This window comes from Aptenodytes patagonicus, chromosome 16, assembly GCF_965638725.1.
Source record: "Aptenodytes patagonicus chromosome 16, bAptPat1.pri.cur, whole genome shotgun sequence".
NCBI lineage: Eukaryota > Metazoa > Chordata > Aves > Sphenisciformes > Spheniscidae > Aptenodytes > Aptenodytes patagonicus.
In genome coordinates this window covers 3,697,172-3,718,967 of record NC_134964.1, presented here as the reverse complement: position 1 = coordinate 3,718,967, position 21,796 = coordinate 3,697,172, and the positions used below count along the sequence as shown (strand labels likewise).

General features: G+C 39.1%; 1 protein-coding gene across 8 annotated transcripts in view; it reads left to right on the top strand.

The window, feature by feature from the left end:
• TEX2 (testis expressed 2) overlaps positions 1 to 21,796 on the top strand; it is a 58,566-nt gene that overhangs the window by 24,518 nt on the left and 12,252 nt on the right. For all 8 annotated transcript variants that reach the window (XM_076353843.1, XM_076353847.1, XM_076353842.1 and 5 more), the window contains 6 exons: positions 2,084 to 3,735; positions 11,309 to 11,509; positions 13,206 to 13,542; positions 14,730 to 14,977; positions 17,454 to 17,603; positions 19,032 to 19,131. In XM_076353843.1, the coding sequence (XP_076209958.1) occupies positions 2,110 to 3,735; positions 11,309 to 11,509; positions 13,206 to 13,542; positions 14,730 to 14,977; positions 17,454 to 17,603; positions 19,032 to 19,131 (2,662 nt within the window). In that variant the 5' untranslated portion in view covers positions 2,084 to 2,109. The remainder of the gene's footprint in view (positions 1 to 2,083; positions 3,736 to 11,308; positions 11,510 to 13,205; positions 13,543 to 14,729; positions 14,978 to 17,453; positions 17,604 to 19,031; positions 19,132 to 21,796) is intronic.

Genomic DNA, 21,796 nt, shown 5'->3' with positions numbered 1-21,796 from the left:
CTAGAAGGAGCAAGGAATAAACTAGTCAACAATTTAGGAGCCATAAAATGGACAACTACAGTGAGTAGGAAGTTGTGGACAGATATTCGCTTCTGTTCCAATGTTACTGAATAAGCTGGGTGGCAAAGATTGCTATTTTAAAATGTTTTTAACCCAGCTCATTTTACTGACAGGTTAAAAAATGTTTACGGGAACAGCTCCATTAGCAAGTATAAAGGGCTACAACCTTTAGTAGGAAGATGGTTACGAATAGGTGGCACTGACTTGCTGGATAATACAATCTGATATCACAACTGTTTGTGAAGTGCACATTTCTTCACCACCACATAATCATTCTTCTGAACTGCTCTTTAAACGTCAGCAAAGGCCTCTCATTAATTCAGCTTGACAGTTTGATTGCAGCATTTTAACAGCTTCTGAAAAATAATTCAGTTACTGAAGTGGTAAACTCGCTGCCTTGACAATGAAGATAAAGTGCTGCCTCACAGCTGGAAAGGCAGAGCTAATCTTGTAATTCCTGATCCATCTTTGTGTATGGTCACCAGTGCCTTGGTTTAAATGTGTGATATTTCCTCTCCATGTGAATATATGCTAAGTCCGCTTTCATGGGTCAATAAAATGCTTGAAATAACGTGTAGATATAATTGATGTAAGAGGCAAGTATGTCAGTGTCTCTATCATGTAAGCAGCCTGTGTGCACCGACCTCATAAGAGATTGGTATTTGCAGAAAGTACTATTGCTGTATCACTGCGAACAACAGTTGCCTCTACTGAAGTGTCCTTACACATTCTTGCAGCAAAACTGCTAGCAGTAATAAATTCTTTGGGTATATACGTTATCTGAGGTAGATCTCGAACATGCTGCATCTGCAGAAGACTGACTCCTGTCTTTCTGACAACAGTTAGTTTGATACTGTCCATTATTGAAATGTTTGAAGCTACTTCATCTTGCTGTACTGGGATTCTGCTAAAATACATTTGTAAAGGGTGTCTAGTCCTGGAATTCAGGAAGATAACTTTTAAAAGTTAAGTTCTGTCCAATTATGCTTTGTTTTGTCTGTAATTATTGGACTATTGTGTATGCTGATCATTTGTCCATAGCTTGCAAAACCTGGAAAGACAAGAGACTACATAAAATCATAGAATCATTTAGGTTGGAAAAGACCCTTAAGATCATTGAGTCCAACCATAAACCATGATAACGCACATGATAAAATACAATTTAAATCTCTACTTCCTATAAACAAGTTCAAACAGGTATACAGGAGAAGGTACTGCCCCACACATGAAGACTTTTACATATTTCTGACCTTGCTTTGAGTTTCAAATTTGCTTTATTTAAAAGAAATAGAAAGCATTAATTATTCTATGTAGAAGGAACTGAGAGTTAAGAGTGAAGAATTTCAGTGTGCTGGGGTGGGATGGGGCTTCTGGAACTCAGAAGTGCATCTAGTGGGGAATATAGGAAGGTGGCGCATCAGGGATGAACTATAATTTCAGAACACTTGAAAGTAATTTTACAGCATGGCACTTCTTAATATTGCCATTTTGTGCTATGTGGAAATATGTTAACTAGCAAACAGTAACCTAGATCTGTAATTCTGAGCGTAAGTATCTTCTGCTTGTTGTTTTTTGTTGTGTGTTTGTTTTTTTTTCCTGTCTAAAATTGTGTCAGATTCTTCCTTTAAGATCATCTAAGAGGATCTGGTAATGTTCTCCATGCATATCTGTGATTGCCAATTGTCCTAAGCATGTTTTTCTCCTTGTGTTTCTTTGAATCTGTTCTTGCATTCAATGATACTAAGAATGAGGTAGTTAAGCAGATGCGAAGGGGGTATTAACTAAAATACGGATATGTTTTCTGCAATGAAATAAATCTATAGTTAATTTCTTTAGTAACAGTCCATAATTTGACTAGACAGCTTTAAATCCAGTGAGATGAAGAGTGTCCAGATTGTTTTAATTTTCAACTGACTGACCTGTTGCGTATAACCTGTCTCTTGTGTTTGGCTTAACGCTTGAAAATAATGGTGTTTGAAGGGGGAAAAAATGCATTTAACATAGTATTACATTTTCTTCACAGACTCTGACACATCTCTGGGACCTGCAATGACAAGTCAGAACAGTAGCCATGCAGAGAAAACTGGTGAAATGTCCTCAAAGCAGTCAGCACCAAAAGTGCAGGTCCAACGATCTGTCTCCCGAGAAACCATCACTATTCATTTCTCTGCATTTGGGAAGGAGGAAGAAGAAGAGGAAGAGGAGTTTAAGGAATTTCTTGATGAGGAACTAGATGACCAAAGCATTGTAACAGCACTTGAAGCCAAGGAAGACCTCTGCTTTGAGCATACCGGCCATGATTTTTCTGGTCCAGCTACCTCGCTTAACGTGGCCAACTCTGCATCACTACTGTCCTCATCGCCTGCAGTTCTGCCAACTGCAGAGGCTGTAAAGCTGTTGGATTCTCCTTCCGCATCCCAAGTATTCAGTGCAGTGCCACTAGTCCTGTCTCCATCACACTCATGTCATACAGTTAGCTTATCAGGTGCACCACCACCTGTGGAACAGAAATCCAGCCTGTCGTCTTCCCCATCCTCATCCCCTTCCAGATCAGTTGGCTGCTCTAGTGGATCATCCACAGTTTCTAGTTCAAAGCCTTTTAAGGGTTTAGTCAAGTCCCTTTCAACAGATGTGGAACCAAAAGAACCCACCCCACCGATGCGACATAGACAGTTAATGAAAACCTTAGTGAAATCACTGTCTACAGATACTTCTAAACAAGAATCTGAAGCTGTGTCTTACAGGCCACCCGACTCAAAACTGAACTTGCATCTGTTCAAACAGTTCACTCATCCTCGAGCTACAGGTGGTGATTCTAAAACTGCCCCCTCGTCTCCATTAACATCTCCCTCTGACACTCGTTCCTTTTTCAAAGTACCTGAAATGGAGGCTAAAATTGAAGATACTAAAAGACGCCTTTCTGAAGTAATCTATGAGCCTTTTCAGCTGCTCAGTAAAATAATGGGTGATGAAAGTAGTAGCCACAGGCCCAAAGCCTTATCTTCAAGTGCTTCAGAACTCTCAAACCTTTCCAGTTTGAATGGCCATTTGGAAAGCAATAACAACTACAGCATTAAGGAAGAAGAATGTGATTCTGAAGGGGACTTCTATGGAAGTGACTCTAACCTGAATAAGAACGATCAATCAAAAGCGGCTGAGGAACACGCAAAAGAGACAGAGACCAAAAGCTCTCAGTCTGCAAGCACAAAGGACGTGAGTTCGAAAACTTCACTCGTACTTGAAAAATGTTCATTGTCTGCACTAGCAAGCAGAGAGGATGAGGAGTTTTGTGAACTGTATTCTGAAGACTTTTCCTTACTAGAGGATGAAAGCAAAACTGATAAACCTACTGAAACTTTGCTCGATCCAGAGATGACTGAGGAAAATGGTACTACGCTCAGTAGTGAAGATGAAAATAATCCATATGTGCAACAGCCTAAAATACCAGTGAAAACTTTATATTTCTTAACACTGTTAGTCTATGCTTACTTTATTATCCCTCTCCCTGGCTACTTAAGTGGACTCTTATTTGGAATGGCCCTTGGATTTATGATAGCTGTCTGTGTGATTTGGCTTCTTACTCCACGTACTCGTGAATATCTCAAATTGCATAAAAGTATGAAAAAGCGATGGAATACAGGAGCTCTAGACATCAAAGAACCTGAGATACTGAAGGTGAGGTCATGGCATTTTGTGTGTGTCTGCGTGCATTGTTTTGGGTAGAAGTTGTAAACTAGATTTATTCTGAAGGTGTAAATGAGTTGAATTATCCCCATTTATAAATAGAGTATTGTTTTAGGGTCAGGCGGCTTTGGCAGGGGCACAAATGGTTTAGTGTCCAAGAATATGTAAGACTTCAGTGTCCTTAAGGATTAGTAGAAAAACAGAATTGCTTCAAAAGTAAAAGGGCAAATGGTTTTGCTGGATTTGAAATGATCCGGCTGAACTAGTGAGAGCAACTAGTGTCAGAGTTTAGCGTGTAGAATAACATTTCTGCTTGAAGCTGCATCTTGGGAGATGTATTTTGTTTCTGGGGTATTTTACTGTCTAAGCAGTAATTTGTCTGTCTTGTCTGTTCAGTCTAAGCAGATTCAAAAGCATTGTGTTCAAGTAAAGCATAGATAGTTGGAGAGCACACGGATTCTCCTCAAACATTAGCTAATTAGAATGGGAGGAGGAATGAGTGATGAAAGGGACGTACTCATGGGTTATGATGTCTGTGGTTCTGCGTGCTGATATCTTGAATATTGTATTGTATAATATGGATTACAGCTCAGTAAAATGTGTGCCTGAGAGCTGGGTTTTAAATCAAGCTCTTAGAAAATTTATCCTCCCTCCTCTTTGCCCTTCCTCATCTCCACTTCTTGTTCGGATGCTGCAAGTTTCTGTCACTTCATACATCTGGCACGTTGCTGTCTGTCCAGTTGTGATCCATGCAACCACTCAGTTACTTCACTGGCTTTGTGCTTCTTCCTTGTCCCTGTCCTGCCTCTCCTCATCTCCATCTGTGATGAATTAAAATAATATTTTCCCAATTGCAGAACTCTGAACAATAAAGCATCTACTAGTTTCTGATAGGCAACAGAAGCATTTCAGAATGATAGTGGTACAACCTTCACTTGATATCACTTGCTTATCGGAGTATTTGTGAATGCTTTCTTGTATTTGTGTAAATATTAAATCCATCCTGAGCTTTCTGAAGGTGCATCTCCAGTAGTGTAACACCACAAAGGTGGTGTGAATTTAAACTCATATGGTATTGGTTATATGCTGTAGAATCTATAGTGTATTGATAGCTAATGTCATGTATCTTTAGGTAACTGAAAAGTTAGACAAATGGGGTATAAAAGCCAGCTTTTGCTGAATACAGGCAGCTAATTGCATGCCCAGCCCTGATGCTAGCTTGGTGTTCCCTGTTTTTCTTGAATGTTACGAGTTTTGGTCTTTATTTGCTGTTGTGAATGCAGACTGAACAATCCTGTCTGCTCAATTGATTTACCTGCTGCTTACATGTACAAATCTTCACAAACTTTAAGTTCTGTCCTTGTTAATTGGGTGCTGGGACTCTGCATATAAATTTGCCTTGATACTTGAAAGCTGGTAAAGATCCTGATACTCATTGTTGGCTGGTGTTAAGATGGCTCTTTGAGGTGTTAGCTGTTATTCAGGAACCATTAAACTATATTTTAATGCTTTTATCCAGGAGATACATTTTATGAGAATGGCTGTAGGCAAGAAATGAACTGTGCAAAGAAGTCTGTATGAATGTAGATTAATGTTTTGTATGACCTGATAAGTATTTCTTATGCTCATTAACACACAAAGTGATTGTCCTTAATATGTAAAGCCCTATAAAAGGGCTTTTTAATGCTTCAGGAGTTTAAAAACCAGCTCAGTGCCCATACTGTAGTGGAACATAATGTGATGTGATTTAGCAGATTGCAAGTTGTTATTCCCCCTTCATACAACTATTTTTTATTTGCCTCTGTCAAAATGAGCACTGTACAGTTTAGATCCTCTGAAAAATGAAATAAAGATGTAATCTGTAACAAAACTCGTGTGAATATAGGAAAATCAAACTTGATGCTCTTGCATGAAGATGTTCTCTTCAGGACTCGTTGGTCTTGTATTCTGGCCTGAACTGCTTTCAAGCCATTATGATAAATGCTATGAGTAAGATCCCTTTATGGGGCTCTAGGAGTTGGGATTCTGCCAAACTGCTGTCAGGCTATTTTAGTATAAGTATGTGTGCGTTCTCCCCCATGTAAATATTGTCTGAGAAGTTCGCATTTCCCTGGTTTCAAAAACTAGTGGAAAATTCCCCTCAGCAATTGCTGAAATACCTGAACATTAATATTGTCTCCCCAAAATTGTTCCTTTGCAATGTGAAAGAATAAAACACTGCTGTGCTGGTTAGTGTGTGCTTCTGTAGGCTTCTGTAGACTTCTGTACTTTTTTCACTCAAATGTCTTTGGTATTGGAGGGAGAACACCCCCCCCAACCAGAAAATGCACACAAACCCCCTGCATCTTCAGTGTACGTTTTCTTATCTTCTTAAGAAGATAAGAAGACCTTAGTCTTCAGTTCTCTAGCTTCCTTTTCCTTTTTTTCTCTGCCCACATTTTTTTTTTCTTCTTTAATGTGTTAGTCTTTTCTAACTTCCTTATTGGCCTTTTCAAGTGTGCGTTCTCTTGTGTTGTGCTGGCTGATACAAAAAGTTTTAAGTAACAGCTAAAATGGAAACGATAAATTTACCCTTTCCATTAGAAAGAACTTTTGTGAGAAGACTGCGTTGGCAGTGCCTGCTGGAGAAGTGAAGCTTTTTGAACCATAGCTGTACAGAAGGAGGAGGCTTTTTACCAGCATGTTGTTCCTGAATGTCACCCAAGGGATTTCATGTTTGATAGTGGCCTCTGGCAGACAAATGTTAGGTGATGTTAGACAATGTTAAGGTGATGGTTGCTTCTGCCCACCTTAGACCTTTTTTGTGTCTTTAGATTCCCTGTCAATAAAAGCTCAAAAAAACTGCGTTACATTTTTCCTCATTTATCAAGCAAAATACTATTGAAGTATTATAAAATACTGGTAATGAGAGGGATACTAATACAATTAGTGTGATTTGAGTGATCAACAGTCTTTCGAGAATTTTGGTGCTGGAGCATTTGATTATATCATTTAATGATAATGTATATTAATCGGTCTGTTAATATCACTGAGAAACTCTGGGGGCAGTTATAATCCAGATTTGGGCTTTTATTGTGAAGTTGACTTGCCGATTCTTTTATTTATGTATTTGAAAATATCATAGAAGTAATGATTTTTATTTATTTTTATTTGCAGACCTGGTCTGTGCCCCCCAGCCCGCTGGCTGCTTTGTAAGGATCTTTTGCAGTTCCCCCCAACCTCCCCTCTTGGGTTAAGATATAACATGCCTGAGATCTTAAACTAAGTAACATTAAAAAGTTGATACTCTACGGGGCCTGACCCTGCAGTTCTTACTCGCATGAATTACTCTGTTGAACTGCAGTTCGAATAAAAAAATTTGTAGCCCGGAGTCATGAAGGAGGAAAAGTAAACTGAGGTGGGCCTTTTAAAGCCGTTTTATGCAAGTGCTTGTGTTCCACAGACCCGTGCGTTCCCCGCAGGGCCGGTTTAGTGGTAGCCCTGCTGTGACAGAGGTGACGTGCTGCGCTCTGAAAGCCAGTTCGGTCTCCGCTGTCTAACAAACAGGCCAGATCTGTTAGCGCATGTATGGGTTTTTGAATAGTAACTGTGACCTTTGCTATAAAAGCCGTGCTGCCCAATATTCTGACCGGATACTTTTTCAGATTAGTTACCAAACTGATGGTGAGGCACTTTCTCCTAATTTCAGCTGTGAATTCGGAGAAACTGCTGACCTTTATAAATGGAGATCACAGGATCAGTGTAAATGGCAAGCAGCTGCAGAGTAGCATATGACTGTGGTCATTGTCCTCCCTGAATTACTAAATTTCTTATTTTAACAACTTCGCTAGTACAAAAAAGACCCATCATACAGTCACTCTTCTCCTACACAAGGAAATCCATTGTTGTTTCAGTAGTTTGGGAAAATTCATCTGTTGCTAGCACGTTACAGTAACATAACTTCTCTGTTTAGATTCATTGCAAAATGGTTTCCGTAGGCTGTGAATCTTCTGTTCCAATTTCTTTTTGGAAAGAGAGGGGCGGAGGTATTTCTGCTAAAATTCTTCTTAAAACGCAGGAACTTTGGAATTAATCTTGGGGTTTCTTGGGTAACCTTCTTAAAAAATGGTTTTTATGCTAGATGAAACAATTTACAAAAATGAAAATTGCTGAAGTGAGAAGGCAAATAGTGTCATTTCCCCCTTTAACAGTTAGATATATTGGGGAAAAAAATTCCCGCAGCTGACACACATTTTCAGATTCATTATAGAGTTGAAGAATCATCATTTGGTGAAGTATTAACATTTCACTCTCAGCCATGCAATGTTTTTCTGTGTTACAAAATAACTTGAAAGTTGAGTGCAAAAAGGAAACAGTGCTTCCTTAGAAACTAGGAAACTAAAAATTTATGTACAAGGAGGGTTTGTAGTAGTGCGGTATGGTATCTCTTTCATCCTGACTGTTGGCTAGGTACTGTCTGAAAACAAAACCCGAAATATTTGAATTTAAAATTGTGTATCTTTTTGGTTTTTGGGCTATGCCTCAAATACATGAAGCAGCCAATCTCTTCCTTGTATAGAAATCACTATGTAGGCTGCTGTTTTAGGTGGGAAATGTATTTACCTTCTGTCAGTTCTAGATTTTGAACTTTCGGTACCTTAGGCAGCTGGAAATCATTAAAAGTCTTGGACAGGTTCTTCAGTCACTAATAGCCTGATGGTTGTGCTATGAGAAGCAGCATTTGCACTTCTGTTGGGTTTGTTACGTACAGCGAGCAGGAGAGGTGGCAGTATGGGGTTTGAGAATTATGTGTTTGGCAGATTATATAGCTAATCCATTTGTTTGAAGTGGAAAGCCTGGGTGCATGGTAGGGATCAGAAAAGCAGGTGGGACTTTCCAAGGCTCCCGAATGCTGAAAGAGAAGCGGGACTATACAAACTGAGGAAGCAGAGATTCTGTTTTGTTTATTTTTGCCCTTTAAATTCAGTGTGTCTTGCTGCTGCTGCTGGGAAGAAGGTGGCGATCTTCAAAAGGGCCTCTCCTCTGCTGTTTAGTTGTGTAGGGTAAGGAAGTCTTCTGGCAGAAAGGCTGGTACTGGCACTGTTATAGAAGAAATGGGATAGGAAAGGTGCTGGTCTAGTGGATGACACACCAGATGGCTTCAGAACCCTGTGCTACCAGAGGTTCACTGGACTTGGTTAAGTCACTTAACATAGGGTGGGCCTCGCGCCTTTTTATCACAGATGTGGCTATGACATCTCAGTATGTGCTGGAGGGATAAAATTAAACATGGCTATAAGGGTGTTGGATAACAGTCGTATAGCTGCTGAGAAGGTATAGCAAAGTTTGCGCATCTGATGTGTGTCCCAAGGTGTTCATGTCGTCTCAACTCTCAGCTTTTCATCTTTGAAGCTGTGTTCATGGATTTTTACTTCTCACTATAGTACGTGGCAGTCAAGAGAATGATGTGTAAATCATGCCTTGTTTTCATTGCTACATGTCCTCTGTTCAGCTCAAGTGCTGGTGTCAGAAAACTCCAGCCATTTCCATCTCGAGCAGGATGTTAAGGAAACTTCAAATGTACTCTGACCTTCCTTCTTGGGTACCACACATACCCGGAGGTTTCCAACCCTCCTACTGAAAATAACATCATAGCTCATTACAGTTATAAAAAGGGCTCATGTGGCTAAGCTTCATATAAAGATCCACTTTCCAAGTATCCCTTTCTCCTTGTGCCAGCTTGTGTGGTCTTCAGCTGAACCGCCTTGCAGGAGAAGGCAATAAACTTTTGAGGCAGCAAATTTTTGTCTGTACATTTGCCTGGCTGCAGGCTCCAGACTTCGGTGTCTGAGCTAGAAATAGCTCGGAGATCTGATCTGGGGGCAGGTGGGAGTCCCTCCAGAGATCTGTGGGCCATATGGATATTCCAGTTCTGCACAGAGTGAATGGCTCATAGTGGCTTTAGGCAACTCATGTGATGTCCTTGTGCTTCAGTAAGTCCAGCTGGAGTTCTTGGCTGAAAATTAATTGCTATCTGGTGAAAGATGTCTTGGCTTAATAATTTCTAGGAAGGAAATGGGGTGTGCTCAAACATGCATCAACCCTGCTGTGCAGAACCTTGATGGTTTACAGAAAACTCTTCTTCATGCATTGTATTTCCTATATGGTAGTTGTATATAACCCAGAGTAAGCAAAAAACCCAAGCACAAAGCTTCTTCAAAGAGCATGTGTTGGTATAGGTATCTCTCTTAATAAAAGAGGTAGTCTGCTTTGGAGCTGAGCAAAGATGAATGAGTTAATCTTTCCTGAACGTAAAAGAAATGGTAATTTATCTAGGTTTTCCAGGGTTTATAGTGAAAATGGAGCTAGATGTTGGAGTAAACAAAACATAGATATCACTGTTACTATGGCACCTAAGAAAGTGCATGCTGTCTACTTTGAGAAATTATATGGTGCTGAAGTAAATGAGCATTAAAATAAATTTTACATTTTTATGTGTGGGTGGAAACTTCTTTAATAAGTTAAGATGTTGCAGTAATTTCTGGGATGTTTTGCATAAGGTAGTTACAACTTTTTTGTTTTGAAAAATACGAGGGATGCTCATTCAGCTCTCCCCACTTTCCAGCAGCAGCTGCTCTCCCCCCTACTATACTCACCCATATTTATAAAGATGCCATTTTACTTCATGCTCTAGGGTACATCTGTTTAAGGCTATCTCCTTCGCTTTCTGTTGACGTTAATGAGTACTGAGTATGTTGAATTAAGGTTTTGATGTGCAGGTAGAAGTAATTATCAAAGTATGTTGTAGGGCAGGTTAAGAGAAGGAAAACTTGTCCTCCTTGAATGAGTATTCTGGTTTGTCTTCTGCCCCATTTATCATCTTTCATTTTCTGTAAGCAGGTGTTAGAGGAGTAACATCACCCCCATGGTTAGAGTCAGCACTTACGGGCTTGTTACAGCAGGGCTGGTTTGTTTGTCTTCTGTTTCTTTCACTGCACAGAAACGAATGAAATTTAATCCCCACATGTATGACTCCTGTGTTGTAACTGGGCAGTTACACAACGTGTTAAATGATGTTAAACGGTGATGGTGTGTTAAAACAAACTCCATTGTGGTCTTCCACTAAGTCCTTAATTGTCAGCGATTAAAATGTCAGTGCTGTCTATAAGCAGACAGACTGTTTGCTCTGCCTCGACTGTTGGTGATTAAAATGTCCGTGCTTGCTGTAAGCAGACGGGCTGCTCTGCAGCGCGCCCTTACTGGCTGCCTTGTGGCTCTTCCCAGCAAGCCTGCGTCTGCGGATCTCACAGCATTTCATGAAGATGAGGTGGAAGAGCACTGCACTACATATACAAAATGATTTACTCAGAAAAACAAATTGTGTGCTTGGGATACAGTCCTCATCTCGTGCTCTGTCAGTTTGGTGCTACCTCATTTAGGGCGTTTACTGCTTTGTTGTATTTGTATAGTAAGTGACATAACTTTGGCAAAAGCTTGGATAATTATTTAAAACTTCGATGTACGTGCTGTACTTGTTTTTCCAGCATCTTAAAAGCCTGTTAACAAGTGTTTTCTTCTTCTCTAGGGATGGATGAATGAAATTTATAATTATGATCCAGAAACATACCATGCTACGTTGACTCACTCTGTCTATGTGCGACTCGAAGGAAGCACCTTAAGACTTTCAAAACCCAATAAAAATATTTCTAGAAGGGCTGTGTACAATGAGCCAAAGCCTGAAGTCACGTATGTCAGCCAGAAAATTTATGAACTTACAGAGAGCAAGGTGAGTGCCTTACTTATATCCGATTTTAACAAAGAATACTTTGAAACTTTTTTTTAAATTTTGAAAATTTTTTCACTCCTCTAGTTTCATGTGCTGTCATTATGTAAACAAAACTGTTGTCGTGACTAACTTGCAAAAGATTATGCTGGGGAGGAAGATTGAGCAGGATTTAGAAAAAATTACGTATTTACACAGTAAAGGAAAAGCATGATTTTCCTCTGTCAGTTCAAAACAGAAGTTAACACATGGGAGTTTAGAGAATTGTTCCCCATACATTAGATTACTGCGTGACTGTTCTGAAGCTTACACCAAAATGCATAATCTTTCGTGGTTGTCTCTGTCCCAAGGCAGTTCAGGCAACATTTGCATTTCACTTGAAGGGGGAATGTACACTGTATAAGGATGTAGAAGAGGAGAGCGAGAGGTGGCTGGAACAAACGCGACTTGCTGTTGGTGCCCACTGTCTAGGGAAGGAGATTGGGATTTTTGCGGTTGGAAGAGTGCATGAAGAATAATGCTGGGACAGTTTTCCTACAAGTTATTTGCCTCCCTCAAATCTGTGAAGAGTTGCCATGTGAAGGATTGTATTTGCATTGTATTAAGTAATACATCAATGCCCCATTATTAAAAGAATGGATTTTTTTAATGTGCTGCATCAATAGAGGGCTTGGCAGTACCGGTGTAGGAGGAAACTATGCTTCAATTGGCTGTGGGAGTTAGAGGGAGAGAGGGACCAAGGCAACAGTGAGGAAAACCTTCGTTTCCCTGAATCAGTCTGGGAAAGGAGCTTGCTGTCAGCTCTGCTTTCCATTAAAGGAAGACGGTGAAAAAGATAAAGCAAAAACTTAGATTCCTGCCTATTGCAGATTTGTTTCCCCATAATGAAGACAAGCAAAGCTATCACATGCTACAAGAGCACTCGACTGAGAATTGTTCTCCATGGTATCTTAGAAAAATTTCCAGTACTTTCCCCCTCCCGCCACCCCCAATTAATTGCAAAAGTGCTGGGTGCCCTGAACATAATGAACAAATTATGGCTATTCTCTAAGGTATTTACTCTAAGGTAAATACTCCAATACTCCAATTGGTAAATACTCCAATCCAGTTTTTGGAGAACATGGGTAAGTTTAGCCCCTAGATTAGAATTTTTAACTCTTATTACTCTTTTCATCACTTGCATTGTCTCAGTTCTCTCTGAATATACTGAATTTAGAATATAATTTATAAATAAAGGAATAAAATCACTTTTATTCCTTGATTGTTACATACTTGATGTGACTATTACCAACTTCAAACACTCAATTTCATGAGGTGGACCTGAAAAGTTGAGTTTTAAAACTCAGTTTGGATTCTCATTACCTACCCCATGGTCACAGAAATAAGGTTCTTGGTTTTTCTGTTTTTTATGCATAACTATGAGAATAAGATCTTTTAAATGAAAACTGAGTTTCTCCACGATTGTACAAGTCTAAGCTACTTGAGTGGTCCTTGTTTTAATTCCAAGGCTGTGGCTCATCAAAGACCTAGTGACAGCAGTGGACTGAACGTCAACCAGCTATAAGTTAAGAGTCAGTTAAACCCAGCAGATCCAATGTAGGATCTGTCTCTCTTGTGTTCCTATGTTCTTTATGTGACTACAGAAACACAGAAGATACAACTGAAATAAGTTAATTTAACCCTTTCATTTATCCTTCAGATTTCCCTGGTTCCCAAGAGTCTGGCACGAAAACGGATTTGGAATAAGAAGTACCCTATTTGCATTGAACTTGCTAGACAGGATGACTTTATGGCTAAGGCCCAGACTGATAAAGAGAATACAGAGGAAAAGTTATCTGCTGAAAAAGTGGACTTGAACAATGAAGAATCCAAGAAACCTCAGGATGGAGCAAAGTACACTAGCCAAAAGGATCAAGTGCTTTATCTCTTTGGAAGGACAGGTAGGGAGAAGGAGGAATGGTTCAGAAGGTTTCTTCTCGCATCCAAGCTGAAGTCTGACGCAAAGAAGCCATCCAGTTTATGTGGGAGCAAGCCAGGTATTCAAATTTTGTATTCTAGTAAAAGCGTCTATTAAAAGAAACAAACCAAAGTTATGTTTTCCCAGGGGTAGTTATAGCAACTGTGGAGCCATAGTGATCTTTACAGACAAATATAACGCTAACGACACTCTTCTGCTCCTTATCTTGGCTTCTCATTCCCACCTTCCCACCCTGCCTTTTCCTCTCTTGGCTGTATACTTGGCTATATGCCCTCAACTATTCTTATTATTCTTAGACTGTTTTATGTGAATACACTATTTTTCAGTGACTGTAACAGCTCCTGTAATTTTTGTTAGGATGAATTGTTCAATCCTTTTTTTTTTTTCCTCTCTGTACTGTTGGAACTGATGTCAGTATTTTCAGTATTAGACTCAGTCCTCTTATTACACATTCTTCTTCCTCCATCCTTCCTTCCACTCCAGTCTCCTGTAAAGACTAAAGAGCTTTCTCACAGGTTAATGTCATAAGCAAACACACTTTTGTGTTTAAATAAAAAGTCCTGTGCTAATACATACATCTGAACCAACAAACATGTGAGTCTACAGTATTGATCAAATGTTTGAAATATTAATTTAAAACCGTTCTCTGATATAATTTTAAGTCTGAATGACTCATGCTTTTCTGTCTTTATCTATTCTCTCAGAAGCTTTTTAAAAATTGGTTAACATCATTATTTCTGGCACATAACTTCTTGAAATGCAAATGCAAAACCAATGGCTAATTAAAATTCTAATAGTTTTACACGCTTTTGACAGTCCTTTTAATAGTAACAACCTATAATTAAATTTAAAAAAAAAAGTTTAGTTATAGGTACATTTTAATCACCTGATTTTTATTTTAAGCATTCCCCAGCAGGGCTGTTGGGAATTCTGCCATATGTTATACATATGTGAGTGTCCATATTTAAATATGCTATTGATCAGCTGAGTTTTCCAGTCCCACATCCTGCTGAGTGCTGAATCATACCAAATATTGACTAATTTGGGTTTAGGACCGCCTAAGCACACAGTAGTGGAATTTACTTTTACCCTTCAAAATGAGAAAGCACTACTCTGAATAGTCTTTTTTCAGAATAAACTATATCTGCAAGCTAATTTTGTTCCTTTAAGTGTTTGATCATACGCTCTGCTATTTGACTGTCAGGTTCCTGTTCTGTTAAACAGGTATTATTCCTTTTAATTTAGGGATCTTGCCAACACACAGTAGAACCGATAGTCAATCTGGAGTTCTCACACACAGCAGAAGCAGCAGCAAGGGAAGTGCAGAAGAAATTGCATCACAGCCGAAGCACAAGGATCTGGCTGGCAATGTGCGGCAGAAAATGCTTCTGGACTACAATATTTATATGGCAAAGTGTGTTCCACATGAAAAGAAAAGCCCTTCAGGTAGTCCAGTCCTCAGTGCAGATAGCAGCCCTACAGCTGTGAAAAAGGTAATACTTCTGCCCCAAAAGGTGCATCAGAGGTGGTGATATATTGTATCTTGTTAACTACTACTTTAAAAATTAGTTATGTAGAAAGAAAAATTAATTTCTTAAGCTACAGGTTGGACCTAAACTTCTTACAAAGTCAGTGTGGGTTTTCATGCTTGCCAGTTCCCTGTTGACCACAGTTTCTTCTTAATGTAATATACAAGTTTTTCATTGATTTAGTTTGATTTCTTATCACCCAAGAATGTCTGTGTTTTTTCTGGCTTTTGCAGTGTCTTGTACCTAAAAGATTGTACAGCTGAAGACAATATGGCTGTAAATTTTCTTCATTAGGAATGCACAGGTGTGTCCTAAAAACCATTGGTGCCAAAAGAACTTACCTCTTATGCTTAAGATTAAAACAAACAGACTAAAAAATCAAACAAAATTCCACAAACCTCAGTTCCCAATAGTAGTAAAAAGTTGAATTTTTCTGTATGTATTCTAAAGTACATTGAACTAAAAGCGTATTTTTGAGGTCCTGGCTTGTTGAAACAATTTAAGTGGAATTTTTAGTACTTGGTAGTAAAATTGATCTTCATTTTCTGCTGATTGTGGGACGCTAAAGGCCTTCTACCATTCCTGAGTGCATCTGAGCACCTGATTGGGACAGAATTGTCATATAACACAAGTATAAGTTGGATGCTGTTTGTAGCTGTTTTTCAGTGCAAATATTACACTACAAAATCTGTTTTCAGCCCCACATTTGGCTTCGCTCGTGCACTCTGGATCACATGAAGCAGTGCTTTTTTGTCCTGGACCCGAGAACTGTTTTTCTGTTGCATGTTTCAGAAAGTGCTTAACCTCTTCAGTTCTTCCCAAGAATGATGTCCTGGCCTTGTTGCCGTGATCAGGGTTAGGAATTTGCCTTTAGTATGTATCTGATGGTCCTCTGGCTGTGGCTTTGGCAACAGTGGGACAGTTTTTACTGCAGTGTACCTGCTGCTTGGGTTGATTGGGGGACCAAAATGGAATTGGCTCTTGTATAGACTACAGCTTGATTTGGCCAGTCTTGCTCAAAAAGACATAAGGCATGGATGGATGGATCGTATGGTTTCCGTTTTTTTAAATGTCTTTTAAAGCAATACTAAATGGCTGGTGTGTTAGTATTGTGGAGTACATAGCAACATAATAGTGAACAATGTCTATAGCTCCCACTAATTCTTTGGCCTCTTGGACTGCATTTGAATCACTCCTAATAAACAGAAACTTAATATTAAGTATGACACTCTTAATAAATGGATCCTTAATGATAAGTACAATCACCATTCATTTAAAAGATGTAATTTATGTCATGCGTCTTTGTTGCCAGACTTTCATACAATGTCCAGAAAGGAGTAGGAGGCCATGGTATAGCATACGAATAAACACACCTTGTGTTGCCCCAGGAAAAAAGATATTCTAGCCCCCGACAACCCCTGAAGCAGTGATGAATTCGCTGCTGAATCTGGCACGTGTCAGAAATCATTCTATAAATAGATCAACAGCGCTGCCAGGAAACTTGCGTCACAGCAGAAGCAATTCTGCCTGCGTGAGGCTGCAGCAGTTGGGAGCAGCCGTTGCCAAGAAATGATGTTCAGAACTGTAGCATCTACCTGGCTCCTCTCAGAAAGCACTGCTTTTCTGCTGGCTTCAGGATTTCTGCCTGTAATAATGAAAGGCAAATTCTCCTTTCATTGCAGGCAGTTGAGAGATGTTAAGTATGTTGTCTTTCCTTTATGGAAACCACCTGGTTTTAATGAAATACATGATAGCATGTACACACCCGAAATTATTTCAGCTGCCTTTGCTTTCATGTCTATACTCAGTGATGCAACATCTGAACATGTATCTCCAAGTGTTCTGAGACCAAGACATAACCCTCTTGGACTGTAAACAAAACCTTTAATGCAGCAGAAGGAACAACATGGTTTCCTGAATCCTATATGCAAACACTCAAAGGAAGAATTTGTTTCCCTGTACTGCATTTGTTTATCATCTATTTGTGATGTTTCTGAACTGGATTTAAGGATGTAAGATTGGGTCTTGCTTTCCTATTTTTTGGTAAAACATAAGAAGAGTAGGGTAGCTGTTTTTCTAGATCAGCTTCTCTTCTTATTGGGAAGAGAGAGTCTCTCTACTACAGATGCATTTCTAAGTCTGCCCACTCTGGGCTTATCTGCTTTTCCTGCCAGAGGTTAAGTTATATACAACTTTCTCATTTCATTGCCAGAGGTGAATCTATATCTATGTGGTCTCATTCACTCTGTTGCATGTCAGGATGATGACAAGCAAGCTCATGTCAGGCCAGCTGATGTGGTTGTAAAGCTGCTATCTGTGCAGCATTTAGTGTTCTTAGCTAACCCGGGCTATAACACTGACCTTCCCAGTGTACATGAGGCCTTTTCTGACCTTAATTTATAGAATTCATAGAGCTGAATAACCTGCTCTGTGTTTCCAGTTACCAGATGCCCATGTGGAAGCTGAAGAAGAAGAACAGGAGGCCTGGGTGAATGCTTTGCTTGGAAGAATATTTTGGGATTTTTTAGGAGAAAAGTATTGGTCCGATCTAGTGTCGAAGAAGATCCAAATGAAACTTAGCAAAATAAAGGTAACTAATATGGAGACTTGCACTACACATTCCTTATGGAGGAAAACAAACACATAGTCTCTTGAGTTTTAACACAGTAGAAGAAATGCTTGTTTCACACTTGTATGTAAAAGACAAGTAAATAAATGTGATGCAGAGTTCCAGTTCAGCTTTGCTATCCATTTCACTGTAGGATCTCAACTTGTTAACTTTGCTGCTTCAGTTTCAAATGAACTACAGCTGGATTAACTATTTGTGTCTGTGACGTTTTTATGTAAAAAGTAGAAGTATTGCTGTATTTACTTTAGGGATAAATACAACTGCTTATAAGTTATGAAATCTGCTTTGGGAAACTGTAGATTGCCTTTAAGATGGAGGAGATCAGGGAACAACAATTCTAGTGTGCTCCTATTAACTTCAGACATACGCTGCTTGCAGGAGAGGTCAGTGGGAGTAACAGTCAGGGAAAGAGCTGTCTGTGGGGTGATGGGGTATAATTGTGCATCAACTGCATAAGCTCAAAGGCTGAAGGGAGAAGTGATGCTTTTGAATGACTTCTGGGTCCTCCCTTTGCATTCTGTAACTTCTGAACAGCAGCAGTTAATCACAGGGCTGTTTAGCTCCTGATGCTTGGGGAGGAGTTTGCCTGTTCCCAAAGGCAAAGGAAGATGTAGTCTTGATGACAAAAGCTCTGAAATGTAGCTGCCAGCACCAGCTGTGAGATAGTGTTGCGTGTGCTTTGGGAAATAAGCAGTAACCAAATTCTGCCCTAGCTGTTTCCACAATTGTGACAGCAGGGTACCCAAACATCTCATTGGAAAGAGTTTAAGTGGAAAGACTGAGAATGGGGGGTGGATGTGTTTTTGATAGGTTACAGCACTATCTGTTCACAGGAGAGAGAATTTCTATCAATTAGAAATACTTAAAGTAAATAGATACCCAAATCATCGTGATTCTGTGCCTCTGTTATACTACAATTATGATACAGACTTAAAAGCTAATGTGCTGTGAAAGAATTTGCCAAAGATAAAAATAGCTGAGACGTTGATATAGCTGCCACTATAAAATATGTGACTGAATTTAAAATCCAAAGAAGTCTTTGATTTTTATTCACAGTAAAATAGGATTTACACTTCATTCTTGAGCTCTTTACATGCTTTGACTAAAAAGCATGCTGGAAGTTTAAGGTCAGCATCTGAACTTCAGCACAGTTTTAAAAACATTCCAAGTTCAGATGCTGAATCTCTCCCTAAAATATTATTTTGAAACTGGTAACTGCAAAATCCTAGAATTGGAAGAAATTTTGTGTAATTGTATTTGTGTTCTTTCACTGGTGGCTTTTCAGCTTAATCTATTCCTTAAGTTTAGTTTAATGACCTTTCTTCTCTCAGGAAACAGTGATGTTTAGTTCCATAACATGGATTTGATTTTTACATTCTGTGCTTTTAGCTGCCATACTTCATGAATGAGCTAACTCTAACTGAGCTTGACATGGGGATAGCAGTGCCGAAGATCCTTCAAGCCTTCAAACCTTCTGTTGATCACAGAGGTAAAATACATGCTTCCTTTCCTGGTTTTGCCAGGTTCATGCCTTCGTGCCTGTGGAGAACAGAATTTTGATCTGTTTATCATGTGGGTGTTTTAATCAGAGGAAAGTACGCTTAATAAGAGCTTATTCTGAGGAGATACTGAGTGGTCTCTATCACCGGTAGTAGCAGCATCAGGCTTGGTATAAACATAATTCTATAGATATGGAAATATGATCATGTCTTTCCATTGGAAATAATTACTGAACTAAACTAAAATTTGCATGCAACAGAGATGCAGACCTGTATCTGATACTCTGTCATGGGCTACAGAGAGCAATGCACATCTCCTGAAGACAGATCTGATTCTGTACCATAGCAGAAAACAGATTTGTCTGTCTTCAAGAGCAGTTGCCCTGTTCTGAAAACAGTGATTCAGAAAACGCAATTGTAATAACTCAGAAAACAAGCATACAGTGTTACTTTGAAAAGAAACTTCAAAATACAGCATCATTTTATGTCCTTAATATTAAATATGGATTTTTTTAAGCTGAATGACTTTCATACTGCTGCTTTATGAATCAGAACTTGTTTTTTTTCTTTTCTGTTCTTTCTGGCTTGCGTATGGTCCCAGGAGTGTATTTGAGGATACTCTTAAGTAGTTTCACAAAAAGACAAACTTGGGTTAATGTTTTTTAGCTTCAGAAGTATTTGTTCTACATGCTGAGGAGAGGCAGATGCCATCTTTCTTCTAAGACATGTAATCAGAGCAGTTTTTAATTTTAAATTGTTTCTGAGCTTATTGAGGGTTTCTTAACTTGTCTCCTCTCACTCCATTCACTCCTTTAGTCACCATATTGTTACACTGGGCTGGAGAAGTGAAAGAGATTATTTAACTCAAGGTGGAGAAGTTTCTAATTGGTCTAAAGGGAAACACTTCATTGGAGGACCTGTTGTGGTGCCGCTATGGATTGCATGGCAAACAACTTATTTTTGTTTTAAACTGCTCTTTCAACTCTTAGATAAGGATATCAAAATCATTTCTAGATGGTGCTAAAACCAGTAAACTGGTAGTGAGATGGTAGGAATTTAATGAATTCACAATACTTCTTAAGAGTCTCTTGAGAGGCTCTAACTTACAGGCCAGCAACGAGCCAAACTTCAGCAAGTCTCAGCATATTTAGAACAATAACAACAAACATGGACAGAGCGAAGTTTGAACAGATAACTAGCTGAAAATCGTAACAGGATCAATCTTCACTAGCTCTCCTGTGCACGGTGTTTCTAAGTGAGGAACAGACTATCGTGTTTCTTTATGTAGTATCTTCTCAGAGCATGAGGGTACTGAACACACAGCAGATATATAGTACCGTGTCCTTTCTTGCAGTGCTGGTTGGGAGGAGATTGCAGTGCTGAACTCAGTGGGTTTGAGGGGGGTTTCTGTTCACCGGGGTGGTTTGTCTCTTCAAGATCTTAGTTCCGCTCACTGTTCTTAAAGGTCAAGCAACAGGTTCCCCAGGATGGAGAATTTGTGATAGAATTCAGCCGTGCGCAGGATTAGATAACGAGCCAGTTTCTGCTTAGAAGCAATTTAGGCTTCATCTTTGCTCATATTACACAGTTTGGACCTGGTCTTTTTAAGGTTTATTTAACTGTAGTTTTGATGTAAGACTCATTTGTCTGCCACTCTTACTATAGTGCTCTTCTCTAACTCAGATGCAGAGTTATCATCAGACCTCACAAGAATACCAGATGCATGAAATTTAGGAGGAAATAAATAAACTTTATCACTAATATTAAAAATGTACCACTCAAATAACTGACTAAAAGCATGAGAAGGTTAGTAAGCTCTAACCTTTCTGTCATAAAAATGTGAACAAAACAGGCTTTGGGGAATTATTAAAATTCTCTTGGACATACATAACATGTTAACTAATGCTGCCTGTGGTATCCAAATGCTATTGTTTGCCCTTATCTCACTTGAGACTTGCAACTCTTTGGGGAAAAGCCTTATCTGTAAAACACTGGGTACTTTCTTCTCAACTTCTTGAAAGTATGTTTTCCACTGAGCTTTATAAACAAAGCATGTTTGAAGAGAGCAAATTGGTTTTTTTTGTCATGAGGAACAAAACCTGTCTTTTAAGAGAAATAAAAATTGAATAGATGGAATAACTTCATGTCCAATCACTATTCAGGACTAAAACGTTGCTGCTTCTTGTCGTGTGCTTCCTGCGTGGGACAGCGGGTTCTCCACAGTACTTATGACATCCTCCGGTGTTCCCCGTAGCAAAGTGGCTTCACCATTTGTAGAAATTTTATTCCGAGTTACAGAAAACAAAGCAAAAACTTCTTTTTAAAATTGCTACATGTATGATGCTTGCCAAGTGGTTTTGTGGTTTCTTTTTAAATAAACTTACGCTTTGGGGTTCTTGTCAGGGTGTTTCCCTTTGCCTAGATTTAAACGTTTTTTGAATTGCTTTCTCTGTTCTCATAACTTTAGTTGTAACCAAAGACTGTAGTTCTAAGTCATGAGATGGGATTTAGGAGACTGCTGAACACTTGGCTTCAATTAATTCCCAACAACAGCAGTGAGAACAATTAACTCCTTCAGTTTCTTGTTCAGTTAAACTGTGACAAGCAAACATTTATGGTAGAATTTGTAATCCTTGTAACTTCTTTCATATTGTC